Source organism: Aptenodytes patagonicus, chromosome 2 (assembly GCF_965638725.1).
Source record: "Aptenodytes patagonicus chromosome 2, bAptPat1.pri.cur, whole genome shotgun sequence".
Lineage (NCBI taxonomy): Eukaryota > Metazoa > Chordata > Aves > Sphenisciformes > Spheniscidae > Aptenodytes > Aptenodytes patagonicus.
The window spans coordinates 38,458,370-38,472,966 of NC_134950.1; the positions used below are offsets into that span (position 1 = coordinate 38,458,370).

The window sequence follows — 14,597 nt, forward strand, 5'->3', positions numbered from 1 at the left end:
ACGAAACTGTGGTGATAAATATTCAGTGCTTCCTTCTTCTCCTTTCTGAAGGCCTTCAAGTATTTTTATCATTATGAGCTGTTAGGCAAACATCAATCACAAACGGTACAAGTAGACTTAATCTTTCTCAGGGCAAGAGAAGAAGATTAGGTGATATCGAGGTCTTTCCAAAGCCTAAAATCTTTGTCCTCACTTTTAGATTCCTCTGCCTCTACGAGGCTTAGCTCCTTTTCCACCTTCTCTACGGAGCTGGCAAGACTTTAGATGACTGGATAAGTCAGCAGAAATAATTCTGTACTCACAAAATTAATACTGACTTTAAAAATATGCTTTTCTTGGACTCCATGTATTTCTCAAAGTAACTCCATGCTGTCTGTTTTCCTTCTGAGATCTTCTTCAATCTTTTCCTCAACTACTGATAATAGTGACCACTCTTTTACTATCATTTTGATTCCATTTGCAGCCTCTCAGGACCTCAGGAATGTTTTCCACAAATGGTCTAATCACTACTGCTTCTGCACTGGGACTCATTGCTTTTTGTTATGATTATTAAAATTAACCTCTCCTCCCCTGCCCCCCAACTCTCTCAAGTTGTGCAGAATCCAGTACAGACAGAATTTTCATCTTTAAAAACTCCACTCATCTCAAGCTTCAAAAATCCCACTGGCTTTTCCATGGTCAAAAACTTTCCAATGTCACAGCGGCGCCCAGGGATTTGAGCCCAACACACATTCTCTCTCCTTGCTTTGCTTGATTTTATCTCTGTTTGTCTTAACAGCAGCTGACTTCCAGTGTCTTCCTCTGTACTGCCTGCTTCTGAAGCAGCCCTCTTGTGTCTCCAACACCTCATTTCCAAATCTCATTTAATGCTACTTGTATCAGATACTGCATACAAGAGCACTTTGGGCTCTTTTTACAAGAAGATTTTTATACAAAATGGACTACAAAATTTACGAACTTATGAAACCATGTAAATAGGGAAAACTGCTTTAAAAAAATCAAGTCTGGGGTATTTTCTCGGGTCACTTCTTATTTTAAAATACCTGAGGAATTACTATAAACTTTTATAATATCTGGAAGAAATCTGACAACAAAGAAATGTTATATTCCCCTTTATAAAGCTGTGTTATTTGTCATAACAAAATCATGAAATAATAATGCATTCATATAGTGCTGCAAGTTGGTTAAAATAATCAGCTTTTACAGTCAAATGTGGCTGCTTACTTGAATGTTTATGCACCTACAAATTGTAGAGAATCTTCTGCCATAGCTATTATTTTCTAAATACTGACTTACTGACATTTATTTTGTAGACACACGTGCCTATTTTGTGTATTTGAAGCTGTATACTGTATGGGGTGATGGTAGAATAATACACAGAATAATCAGACCCCTTCCAAAAAGAAGGGACTTAAAAAAAAGGTATTCTCTAAAGAAAGATAAAAGGAACGGTATGGGTTAGAATAGTACAGTAAGTCTGGAAATAGATGAGAATGGAGAAAGAAGAAAAAAGATAGCAAGCAGAAAAAAGCCCAAAAGAAGAAAGACAGCAGAAGTACTGTGCACAAACTCAGTGATTCAGTAGTTACTTCATCTGCCAAGATCCGAAGTAAATGACCAGAGAAGGTATTTTGCATTAAAAAAAAAAAAAAAAAAAAAAAAAGAGTGCAATGTTTGTTAGAAATGTCTTTGGAATTGTTGTGTTCTTCAGGAATCCTCACTGGAAACACAGGAGTAAAGTTGTTGATTATCAGGTTATCGTATCTGAGATTTTTCCCCTTTCTCTAAACACAGTATTCTGTCCAAAAGCAAAAAAAAAAAAATCTCAAACCATCCACACTCACTTCCCCTACTCCCAAAACAAGCAAAATTACCTGTATACTCAAGAAGTGCCAAGAGTATTCGTGCCTTCACCTCTTAAAGAAAAAAGAAAATATATTCAGGTCATGGTTAAAAGTGTTTTCACCAACATAATAATGCATTTACAGTTTCTCATTTTATACCAGCTTAACTCCAACTTCTTGTGTAGGCAATCCTGATTTATACCTACAAAACAGTAATGAGTCTCAACTTCACTTAATTTTACAAATGACTTGATAAAATTGATAATAAACAAAAGCACCAACACTGAGAAAGACACATGAAGAGGCAGCTGCTATCTCAGAGTACATGTGTACCAGCTGGCCAGTGCAAGTCCACATATGAAGAATTCCAGTCTTAAAACGTCAAAAAACAAGACCAGTTTTCACTGATTCCCACACTACCCCAATTCTCTCTTTTTTCTTTTCCCCCTCTCTCGTTTCAAAAAATCTCAAATTATCCTCATTTCAATGCATACCAAAGCATCCAGGAAAAATACAACAGCATTTTCACTTTATTCTCAGCCTTCAGGATTTTATTTTGCTTCAAACATTTCTTTTCACTTAACAATCTATGAAGTAAAAAAGTACAGATTAAAAAAAAGTCTTAATTTACACTGACAAAAATTTAGTTTTATGTCTCTTTACACTGGGAGGATTTTTTTCAGGTTTTTTGGAGGCGGGGGGGGGGACGACTTCTCAAAGTCTGCAGGCTGAATGAAGTGATTCTTCCCCTCTACCCCTCTGGTACCCTGTACCGGAGCACAAATTTAAATGTGTTAACCACCACTGCAAGGAACAGGCAGATTAAAAAGCTGCCATAACCTTAGAGAGCGTCAAACTTCCAGCACATCAGGCGTCCTACAGTAACTGCCTGTAGGAACACACCGCTACTTCACATGTTTTTGCATCTTTCCAAACTTTCTTTGACACACCCAATTTTCTATGCAGTCCTATTCCAAGCCCTGCTCAGCGGACCAGCAGAGCTGCTGTGGGGTATATGGACAATAGGACAATTTGGGAATATGTTGCCCCCTACTAAAACTAACCTAATAGGTTTGAAATTTGAATCGTTTGAAATTTGAATACAACTCCGATGACAGAACTGACACTGGAGTTGACTGTATCAACAGCACAGTCTGGATTCTGTGTGTACTTGAACATATCCATGAAAAGCCAGAATCTTCCCCAAAGGTGACTATGCTTAAAAAAGAAGAAAACCTTTCAAGCCTGATCTTCATCCGTGCTGTATACGCATTGCGAAAAGAACTGGCAGTGTCTACGCTTCTGAAATGCGTGCCCATGGTATCTCAAATACAGTCATCGAACCACTCAAAATTATGGGTTATTCTCAAAAATTGCCTGGTGACAGGCCTTTGCCTTAGCCTTCTGTCTTTTGAAAAAAAAAAAACAAACTTACAGAGATTAATAATTTGGCATCTTGGAGTCTGAACGTAGCTTAGTAACTGAAAATACAATATAGGGAAATATAGCTTTTATATGAAGAATTTAGATACATTGAGGCTATTACTTGCAGCTTGTTTTATATGAAAGTTGTTGGATCTCTGAATTCAAAAGCATTTGCGGTATCTATAAATGATGATTTTCTGCTTACGGGAAAATTACAGGACGCTGCAACTCTCTTTTATCATTGCTATAAGTCTTCTCCATTTCAAAATATACCCGCAGGAACGAGAGTATTTTTAGGTTATTTGTATAAGTAGAGACTTACCTGGGGTTAGAAGTGAACCTGGGATGTCAACCATTTGCTTTTAACAAATTCCAAATGCTATGGAAGTTTTCACCCCTTCTTGCTACATGGCATATGGAAAGGAATAACTCCCTAGCAATTTCTCTCTAGATAATATGATTCGTAATGCAAGATACCTTCAACTTCTTTTGTTCTTAAACATTCTTTTGTACTTTTTCTTTTTTTTTTATCATGCTATTCTGCTATTCTGATCTTTGCTAGTAAAGGTTAGATTTTAGTTTTATTTTGTTTCTCACATCTGAAAATATTTTTGAAATAAGACTGAGATTTGCACTGCATGTTTTATGATTTAAGTTGAAATACATTTTTGATACCTTTAATGACTGAAAGCCTCCTTCACTCCTCACTCCTAATTTAAATTAAAATAGATGTGAACTTTCTCAATTGCATAGTATTTCCTGTTTAAACTTAAAATAATTGTGCTAGCAAAACAACGCACTTCCTCATGCAGTTATGTGACTAGCTGACTAGAAATCTGATTTGCTCTAAAACATCTCTTCTTTTGACCAAAAATCCTGCCTTTTTTTTTCCTTTGGGAAAAAGCAACTACAGAAATTGCTCCTCCTCTTTGTTCTCTTTACACCTTTCTGTTGTTACGCTGGCCAGTTTTGGTTTTATTTTCCTTTTGAAGGGTCCCTTTCTTTCCATCCATCTTGTTGATTTTCCTGGTTCCTACTTGAGTCATCCCTCAGCTTTGTGTGCAAGTGCATCCTCTTGTGCTTTCCAATTCTCATGTTACATATCTCACGTACATCCAGAATCCTGTACCTACATTATTCTTTCCTTGTTCAGTGACCGTTGAATTCCTGCCCTGATTACTACTCTCCCCTGCACCAAAATCAAGCACTCCATCTTCAAAGATCTGCCCGTGCCAACAACTTACCTTTATCTTTACTGGTTTAACAATTTAGTAGGCCCAGTCACTCCAAGAAATAACTTTCATCTTTTCTTTAGCTACTTAGCTCCAGATAAATCCTCCTAGAATCTGTATACTACTTCAGAGAACTCTTCAATTCTATCAACTTGATTAGCCTTCTAGGGCTGCCTTTTACTGTAACCACAGAAAACTTTTCTTTCTCTAATGATATTTGTCTCTAAATGAGACAAAGCAATCTCCACATGTTTTAAATGTATTGTCAAGGAAGGTTTGGTTGTTTTTTTCTGTTTTTTTTAATCTGTGCAAGCCTTCATAGATTCTTTTAAAAATTGTTCTCCCAATTCCAATACTAATAAAAAGAAAACTGACATACCAGAATGATCATCCTCAAGGCATTCTGAGTTTTCCCATTTCTTCATACTTATTAAACAAAGTAAATAAAAAGAATCCTAAGACCTAGGACTTAAAACATTTCTGTGGGGCTCCCATGTCTCCTGCTTTAAAGCACTAATCAGTCTAATCTAATACAACATATTCTACAATGCAACAGAACACTGAGTAAAAAATTACAATAGCTTGTGATATTTTTAAGAAAACAAAAATGAGTCTGTTTTCAATAAGGAGATGCATTTACTGAAAGCATTCATCCTTACTTTAGCATTCATCAATAATGGTTAAGTACGTTTATAACAATCGGAGGTTTTAATTACAATTTTTTCCCCATGGCGAACAAAGTTGTATCTGTGGTCTCTTTTGACAACTTCCTCTAGAACCTCCTAGAAGAGACAAATATATCTGCTTTCCTCAATTATTAAAATACCACCTTTTACTTATAAACAAACATGAAGATTCTTCTAAAATCCCAAGACTTCGTTCAACTTGTTCTCATAAGCCCAACTAAGCAGTCCAATCAGGGGACTTCTTTTGTTTTTTCTGAATCAGGCGAGTAAGAGGGAAAACAGGGAGGTAAATCTCTGTACCACGTGTTAAGGTTTTCAGCCAGAAATAGCTCAGGGCAGTACTAGTGGTTCTTTCTAGGTATCCCGACCATTTGTGAACACAATACATAATGGCAAGATTGGAAAGGAGAAAACAAGAAATGAAAATATGAAGGGAAAATCTAGCTGCTGAAGCGTTTTTAACCCTGCTTTGTGCTCATCTGATTTCAGTTAATGCAGCTGCTGGTTGTGTCTCAAGTTTAATTTATACAGGCCTAAGCCTGTATAAATCACAGCAGTCTCCCAAAACTGCCTCAGGGGCACATTTCTGCCCTGAATCTTTTCAACACTGAATTACATATACCTGTCCAGACATGCCTTGGAAACTAAGGCTCGAGAAGCAATTATTCACTTCCATTCTCCTATTTCTCCTTCATGCTATTTGTGCCAGGGAAGCCAGAAGAACCTAGGCTTTCAGGTATCCATTACAACACACCAACTCCTTGGTCCCAAAGGCCGATCAAAATCATGACAAAGATGTAGATCATGATTCTCCTGAGTACTTCTCAGGAACAAGTATTACTGATACCAGTTTGGGGGGCGGGGGTGGTGGAATAGGAGTCAACTTAAAGAAAAAAAACTACAAGAGAATAGAAAGATATAAAGACTGATTGTGAATAAACAACCTAAGATGGTAACTTTACATGTAAACCCATGTATTTGGTTAAGAAGATGACACAGAAGCCAGTTGTTGGAAATCTCTGACAAAAGCTCAGATGCCATGGATGGAAAGGGAGAGCCAAGAATATTTAAAATTGGCAGACAACTTCTGAGACACAGTGATGAGAGAAGGTAAGGCAGAGTGTGTGCTCTCCTTGAACAGCACAAGAATAATGCCTTTTACTATTTAGCTCTCTGAACCACGCACCATTCACAAGCGTGACAGTTGCAATAATGGTAGTTACTATAATTTATTGACAGAGAAAACCTTTTTTAACCCTAGTTTCTAAATGAAATGCCAACAGTTTTATTGTTCTGTAAACATCAAGATTCCTTCTGATAAATATCACCATTACATTATAGCGGTATTGTAAAAAGAGAAGTTTTGTATTATAGAGCAAGTAATTTGGACCTTGCTGAACTCTCCCACAAAATTTTGTGGTAGATTTAAAACCAAATTTATCTGAATAACCTCAGCTCAATATTGAGGGTATACGACTATTGTTGAAATGGGTTAAGTCTATTAATCCTATTTATGGGCAAACAAGTTATGTGAAAATGGTCTGTTAGGCTTGGCTTCAGAAGGGGGGCAATGAAGGACTGTTAAAGATACATTTCCATTCTTTCTGAACTGTGAAAGAAACCATGATTAATACTTGAATATAATTTGGTTTAGGCTGAAGACAGACCTGTAGAAAAAAGGATCCAAAAATATTTATTCATTTTTCACTCAGTGACAGCCACCATTAAACTAAAAGAAGTATTCTTAGTATTGGAGAGTCAACCCACTGTGATTGACTCCAAAAATAGGAGTTATTTTTGTAGTTGCTTTTATAATTTTCTAACCCAGGGTCTGAAAATATGATCGTATCTGAAATGAGAAATACCAAAAGTCAGAGGAGGAGGAGTTTGTTTGGTTTGGCTGATTGGTTTTTGGAGGTTTATCTTAATAAAACTTATCACAGAGTTCTTTTCCAGTGATCTGAAATTTAGCAGTTTCTTTATGGGAGACCATGGAAATTAGCCAAGAAAACAAAAGAAGCTAAACACACACACAAATCATTTAAAGCTAGACCTGACACAAGTTTTTGTTCCCACGTAGACTCCTAGTGCAAGCAGTTTTATAAAAATCATTTTGCTTATTATTTCTGTTTCTCTATCAAACAGCACAGGAAATAAAGCAGAAGATGCAAGCAACATTTTCTGGAGAGGAAATCGCAGTTACTTTCTTATGAAGCCACGGGAGAGAGCAGAAAACACCAGCTCACATTGTCACTTGGTGGTGAAGAGGAGCAGAGTACTAGGTAACTTTTAGACAGTGGTGGGAGGGAGAGAGGTGGAGGAGGAGGAGTGATAGGATCAGTTGTGATGGAGTGAGTAAGTGAAAACCAGTGGAAGAGATTTGGCTTCATGGCAGAAGAGGGAACATGATTTTAAAGGGATAATGATTCCAGATCAATGACAGATAAGAGCAAGATATAGGACAAAAGTTGTCCTGCAGAGTCTTCATCCTTCCATTTAAGAGGGTAGAAAAAAGGGAGTTCAATTTCAAGGAAAGCTCCGTTTTGGTGTATCAGTCCCATGAAGTTCTGTGACAAATCAGCCAAGCCCACTGGACTTCAGCAGCAACTGAAATAACGTAGCACATGCAACATATGGTTCATTTGTTTTCACTTGTCAGAAGAGACGATTTTCTCTTCAGTATCTGAAGCCAAGAGGATGAGCACGATACAGCTGAGATATACTCCACTAACCTTGTTACCAAGAACACAAAAAAGTCCTGAAATTCAGGCATTTCCCATAGACTACACTGTGTTCAGCACACCTTGCCTAGCAGCAGCATGAAGCAGTTGTACCTTTCCCTTCTCCAGGCTCTCTATCGTTAATGAAGTGTTTATTTATGGTCATGTTGTTCTTACTAACCTTCAACAAATTTTCTGATATTCTGGGCAAGACTCCGGACGCTGCTGGGGAGGTTCCAAGGGTCTTGCTTGATGTGGAGTCGTAGCCTCTTCGGACAGTTAAGCTTCGGTTCCATTTCCTGCTGAAACTCTAAGCAAGGACAAAAATAGTATTTTTCTGCTTAAACCTCCTGAGAAAGCCACAGTAAGACATTATTTCTTCCTAAATGTTTTCACAGCTCAAGGAGTTGTCAACTTATTTAACTCTAGTTAAAGCTAGGGTGACAGGTCTAGCAGTCATCTAAGCTTCCTACTTAGTCAAAGGAGAGAGTGAGCAGCATTCCCAAACATGGTTCTTTCTGAATCAGGTACATAAGATAGAAGGTGCCTGTCTCCATGGAGTAAGCAGGACCCTGGAACTTTTAGAGGCAAAATTAATTCAATCAGAAAATTAAACTTAACACAAAATTACTTATTGCTTAACCTAGTCTATCTTTCAAATCATTGAAGTGCTCCTTGTACGGTTCATGAAGATGCTGTAGATCAAGAATAAAATATCTGATGTGTCCATATTTTGTGTCTAACTGAACATTTATTATACCACTGAAAGGATAACGTTTTGTTGTGTGAGCCTGCCAGGTACTCAATCTGAAACACTGAGAAACACAAGAGAGCAGAAATGCTCTAGGTTCATCCCCATTATCTTGGTCCCAAAATAGGAAACAAAAAAAAAAAAAAAAAAAAAAAAGAAAAAGAGTAGGTTATGCGGTCTTCCATGCAAATTCAGTGAGGGGGAAGTACTTCGGGCTTTGTAAAACCAGGTAATTGGGGTACGGTAACTATGCTCTGTTGACTTCAGTGGGATTTTGGTGATTTATAAAAGCCAAAGATCCACCCTCTGACCATCTAAAATTAGTTTTCTTTGCCAAAAGACATATGCAGGATCAATAAAATCATAATCAAACCTATTATACATATTAATACAACATTCAATCTCCCATTGAGCTTTTTTCTTTTTTTTTTTTTTTTTTTAAACTACTCGGTTCACTGAAAGAAGTCCTTTGCATTTTTCATCACAATCTTATGGCTACCACCAGATACCTATTTATACACTTAGACTTAAGCAACTATGTGAGTGTTAGCAGAGTATCTGAAATTACATACAGGATTTTTTTTTAAACAATCAATAATACTTATATAAGCATATATTTGGCATAAAGATTACTGTGACTATAAATTTACACTTGCAAATTATTTATAAATCAACTTCACAAACAATATATCTACAAAAAATAATAAAAATCTAGCATTAGTAACAAAATAGATCAGAAATGGCTTCAGTAGTTGGGACAAAAATGTAATAAAAACACTTGCAATATACAAAACCTGTTTCTTGCTTCAAAAACCTCAGCAATTCTATAGTCAGTTCAGCATCTACAATTTAAAGCTGACTTTCCAACAAACTTGAAATTCTTTCATACGTTGTGCAATAAAAGTGTAAGAAGCCAGTTTTCAACTAAGAGCTACTTAACAAGAATTTCAACAACCAATTATTGCAGAATACACCAAGATTAAGCAAAATCAGTTCCTTAACACCCAGCTCAAGGAGTAGATAGCCATATCCACATACCCTTCAAGCTGCCTTTTGATTCTCACAGATAGAATTAAATGTTACCTTGGAGGCCTCGACCTGGTGTAAAGCATTTTGTCTGCTCAAAGGCCCTCATCACAGCTGGTCCTTTCAGAAGATTGACAATTGAATCGACCTGTTGGGATCAAGGTTCTGTGAGAAAGATGGTTTTTACAGCAACAATTAGAAATTCTTTCTTTAAGAAATATGGACTACAGAAAAGCAGCTTTGGATTCTTTCTTACCTAACAGCTCTAGTTAAAGTAACAAGCTAGGGAGTGTTAGACTAAATCTAAGGACCTGATTAATTCACAGTTTTGAACTATTTACAGAAAACTGAAGGAGAATGAGTAAATACATACCATCCCAGTAAACAGTGGAAAGCAAAAGTAAAAAGAAAAAGAAGTATTTGCTAAAGACATCTTAGCTCAAACATGGACATTAGTATCAAAGCCAAGAAAAATAATCTCATACTTGACCAAAAAGATGCTCCAAACAGCTATGGAGCTTGTCCTGTTTATCATGGGAGATTCGAACACTTATGGGAAGCTCATCGCCTGAAAAATATTTTAAAATGAAAAATTGTTTAGAAGTTTCAGCATGTTTTCCGAAATCTTTGTAGCTTAGATGATCTGCTTTGCACACAGCCTGATGCTTAGGCTTTCAGGATTATAGTAATCATTCTCCCTACATATTTTGCATTTAGTAGTCACCCAGTAATACAGAAATAGCTCTTAGAGAAAGGACCATATTCAAAACCCAACTGGACATGGTCCTGGACAACCTGCTCTAGATGACCCTGCTCGAGCAGCGGATTGGACTGGATGACCTCAAGAGGTCCCTTCAAACCTCAACCATTCTGTGACCAGAACACACGATTCTTCTATGCTGGAGAACATCTTGAACACCAGACTAAATGGCTAAGTAGTGTGAACCTAATATAGCAGACCACAAAGTCACCGAAATGCATTCACCATAAAATTTTTATAGGGACTCTACAGACAATTCACAATCTTAATGTTCTTACTAATTAAACGGTTCTGAGATTTTAGTAATTCAACAAAAATACAGCATCTAAATCCAGTATTTGATACGAAGCTTTTAGTAGTACATACATCATTTCCTAAGAGAGTACAAAGGAGAAGGAGTCTCCTAGGTCACTGCCCTCAGTCACTCGCTCTCTCAGACAACGGGTGATGCAACCTGAACTCTTTCAAAAGCAGTGAAAAATTGAGCTTAAAACTGGTTTTCCTCCTTGCTGTTGCAGCGACAGATAAGAAGTAGCCACTCGATAATTTATAATCCAAATTTATTCATGGTCAATCTAGACTCATTTTTCTTATGTCAGTGAAACATTTAAATAGCACTTTTCTCTCCTTGATTTTTTTTTTTTTAAGCTCCTTTAGATGTCCTTACAGCCAGTAGTTATAACCCTTCACAGGATTTTAATTGCCACAGATGGAGCCCGCTGCCAAAGAGCCCTGATCTGGAGTTAACCAGGTTAGCTTTGGAACTAGGAGAAAATTAAGTCGTCAGGAGAGTGGGAGTTTCACTGAGCAGCAGTATTTATCAACTCGAACCTGCATCTGCGCTCAGCTAGCACAGACAGACTCTTTTAGGCACCTCGGTACTTCAGCTTGATGCTGCACAAGTGTGTATCAGCTCATTTACATCTTAAGTTGAAGATACAGACCCTGGGTCTCCTCTTTTATTAACAATTCTTTATGTCCTTCATCCTTTCCTCTGTATCTGCTCAGCTCTGTAAGTATGTATCATTTCTGGAAAGTAGCTGCCTAGAATTGCATTATTCACAAGGTATCTCAGATACCTTGCATAATGTCATTAATACTTTCCTGTCCCAACTGAAAATACCTCTCCTGGCATGAACAGCAATAAAATTTGCCTTCTCTATGGCCAAGTCTCACTGGTGGCTCATATTCAAGTAATATTTCTTTTCCTAAATCATTCCCAAATGATAAACTCTCATCTTTGAGCGAATTTTTTTTATTATTAGTCCCCAAGTACATGACCTTGTACTCCATGCGGCTAAATTCCGTCTCATTGCTATTAGCAGCTGCATTTATTTAAATTCAATTTGTCATGGCATAAACAAGAATGTGCTTCTATGTGGTCTCACATTCCTTCCTACAAACATACACAAGCCGTATCCTGCTGTCCGGGTGCCGACACAGGCTGCGAGAACATTCCACACTCACCTAAAATGCTCCTTACTCTGTGCAACATAACGCACTGTCAAGGTCAAGGCATGGAAGTGGTTAAAAGCAGTGACTCTAAGAGCTCTAACTAATTCAGTCTATTCACAGAGATGCTGAAATGTTGGCTCTCTTTCACAGATACATTTCTATTACCAAGGAGGATGCAATTTTTAAAACAAAAACAACAAAACTGCCAGGCAAATGAAAAGAATAAAACTGAATAAAAAGAACAGATGACAAGATTCATAGCTGACTTTTCTAAACATACCTGAATCCATTTCATCACTGTGAAAATAAGAACTGCACTGACTGCTACAAATGCTGGTGAATGAGGCAATGGAGTTCCTATTGCTGTTGCAATCGCTTGAAAAAAAAACACAAAACAAAAAAAGAAATAAAGTCATGTCCTTTAACACAGGCTCTGTATCAAAGTTATGGAAATTCTTTCCCTTTTCCCCTTTTAAATTTAATGATGAGATGATCTGTACCATTCTTTATCAACAATAAAGATCCCTATTCTTAGGCTATCATTTAATTGGTGATCCTCGTAGGCCTCAGAGGACTAGATTCCCAAAATAGATAATTCAATTGTCTCCCTTCACCTTGCATGTGAACAAGTACCTGCAGAATGATAATACACACTTTCAATGCAGAACAACCAACTTTTCTTACACAAGTGACAGTTTTTGAAACTGTGGCCTCAAATGTTTTAGTAACTCCACATTTAAATTCTGTACTACTAGCCCATAGCTAATACAAATGACGAAATACTCTGGTTTATGACTTGCAAACTAGAGTCCATAATGGGTGTAGAAGAGATTTGATCCATTTGAGTAACACCAAAACTCAAATTACAAACTATTTTTCCCTGCCAGCCAAAATATAGTTTATGACCCCATCTCTTCCAGCTGTTCATTTTTTAGAGATGTATAGACATTTACATCTGTGACTTCAGTGAAAACTTCTACGCATAAAAAATCTCACCCACATTGGTCTAGTAAGGAGAATTGGGGATTAAAATGTGTATTTTTTTCCTGCACTTTTCTCTCAAAAATAAATTGTTCTGTACAGAAAATAGATGGAGAACATACCTACTTCTGCAGCATAAACAGAGTAAAACATAGCCTCCTGTACTAAAAATCCTATGAAGATAAATTTGAATTCAAAGTCTTCAGAGTTATTTAGCCACATGAAGATCATTTAGTTTCAATGCAGGAAATGCTTACGTAATTATCCAGCAGAGGGAGTCTTAAAAACCCAAGCGAATATAAGATAATGTAGAAGTGTATCTAAAGGATATTTATATACAATGATCTGGCTTTGGTTTCATGAATTGGGTGTACCCATTCACCAAGATACACATATCTATATTTTATATCTAATGCTGCCGTTATACATGTACCCATGTGCTCCCTACATGTTTTCTTTATGTTGGTAAATACAGAGGTAATCTTTTACTAGTTTTTGCATAATGACTTACATTTCCTGGCTAAGGAATATGTTTTGGACCTGTAGCCAACCAGGTAAGTGAATGGAGAAAACTTTTAAATGAAGCAATATGATATAATTACAATCACATCCATTAAGTAGATGAAGACATCAGTAACAACATGTTCCTAACAGAGGGGGAACAGTCCCAAGGAGTATTAAGAATTTCTGGCTGGATATTAAGAAACGTTTTCTGACTAACTCTATTCACTTATTAAAGTCTCCAAAGAGACAATGAAGGTTATTTAAAACTGGATTGTGCAAAGCATGAGAAAATAAAACACAGGAAAATGAGAAACAGATTAGATGTATTAGCTATCTCATTCTGCATTTATTGTGTTGCATTGTAAGGTTTAGAATGAGACCCTACAACACAAAACAAGAGCATTCTAACAGCTGAAATTAGCCTACTAGTTCTAATAATAACCACGGTGGCATTATGGGATCTGGAGATTTTAAGTATTGTCTAATGTAATCATTTAAGCAAAGAAACAAAAAATTCCAATCTCACTCCAACAATTGTTCTAAACTCACAGACTTTATGATTATTCTGCATATGGAACCCTAGATTTTATCATTCCTAAACAGCCAGAATGGACTATAAATGACTGGAATCAGAGTAAAGAAAATGTTTTAAACGAAGAAACACTCATGTTCTAAGTCACACCTTCTTTCTCCACATACAAATCTTGTGTTAACTGGGGAACTTCCCAATTGGAGCAAACACAGGCCACTGGAGTAGCTCCTGCACTGTCAGTTTGACACATCATGGACATGCAGAAACTGCTAAATGCGCTTCAGCTGGAACAGCACTTTGCTTGTGGGTTCACCATGGTTAGAACAAGATGGACTTAATCTGTGCAAATTATCTCTACATTTATTTCTGTCCAAATTTATACGTATATTTCTGTTTCTACTCTGACAAAGAATTCTTATCTACCATGCTGCAGTAATCAAATATTAGCTTATGAAAGAGATCTCGGCAACACAGGGTTCTGTAGAAAAACGATGACCCTACCAAGATTCTACTTTCTGAGCATAATAATGAACCATGATAATGAACAAATAATGAACTCTTATTTTACTTGCAGCTAAAATTTTAATTCAGATTTTATATCGTGTAATTAACCAATTCTCTCCAAGCAACAGAAGATAATCTTTATAAGACCTATGCTTGATTTAATTACTCCTTCCTTTT

The 14,597-nt window shown here is 36.8% G+C and overlaps 1 protein-coding gene across 1 annotated transcript in view; it reads right to left on the reverse strand.

The window, feature by feature from the left end:
- PREX2 (phosphatidylinositol-3,4,5-trisphosphate dependent Rac exchange factor 2) overlaps nucleotides 1-14,597 on the reverse strand; it is a 190,491-nt gene that overhangs the window by 54,576 nt on the left and 121,318 nt on the right. The window contains exons 28-32 of the mRNA XM_076329593.1: nucleotides 12,180-12,274; nucleotides 10,170-10,252; nucleotides 9,742-9,832; nucleotides 8,089-8,217; nucleotides 1,875-1,916 (exon numbers count right to left, since the gene is read on the reverse strand). Of these exons, the coding sequence (XP_076185708.1) occupies nucleotides 1,875-1,916; nucleotides 8,089-8,217; nucleotides 9,742-9,832; nucleotides 10,170-10,252; nucleotides 12,180-12,274 (440 nt within the window). The remainder of the gene's footprint in view (nucleotides 1-1,874; nucleotides 1,917-8,088; nucleotides 8,218-9,741; nucleotides 9,833-10,169; nucleotides 10,253-12,179; nucleotides 12,275-14,597) is intronic.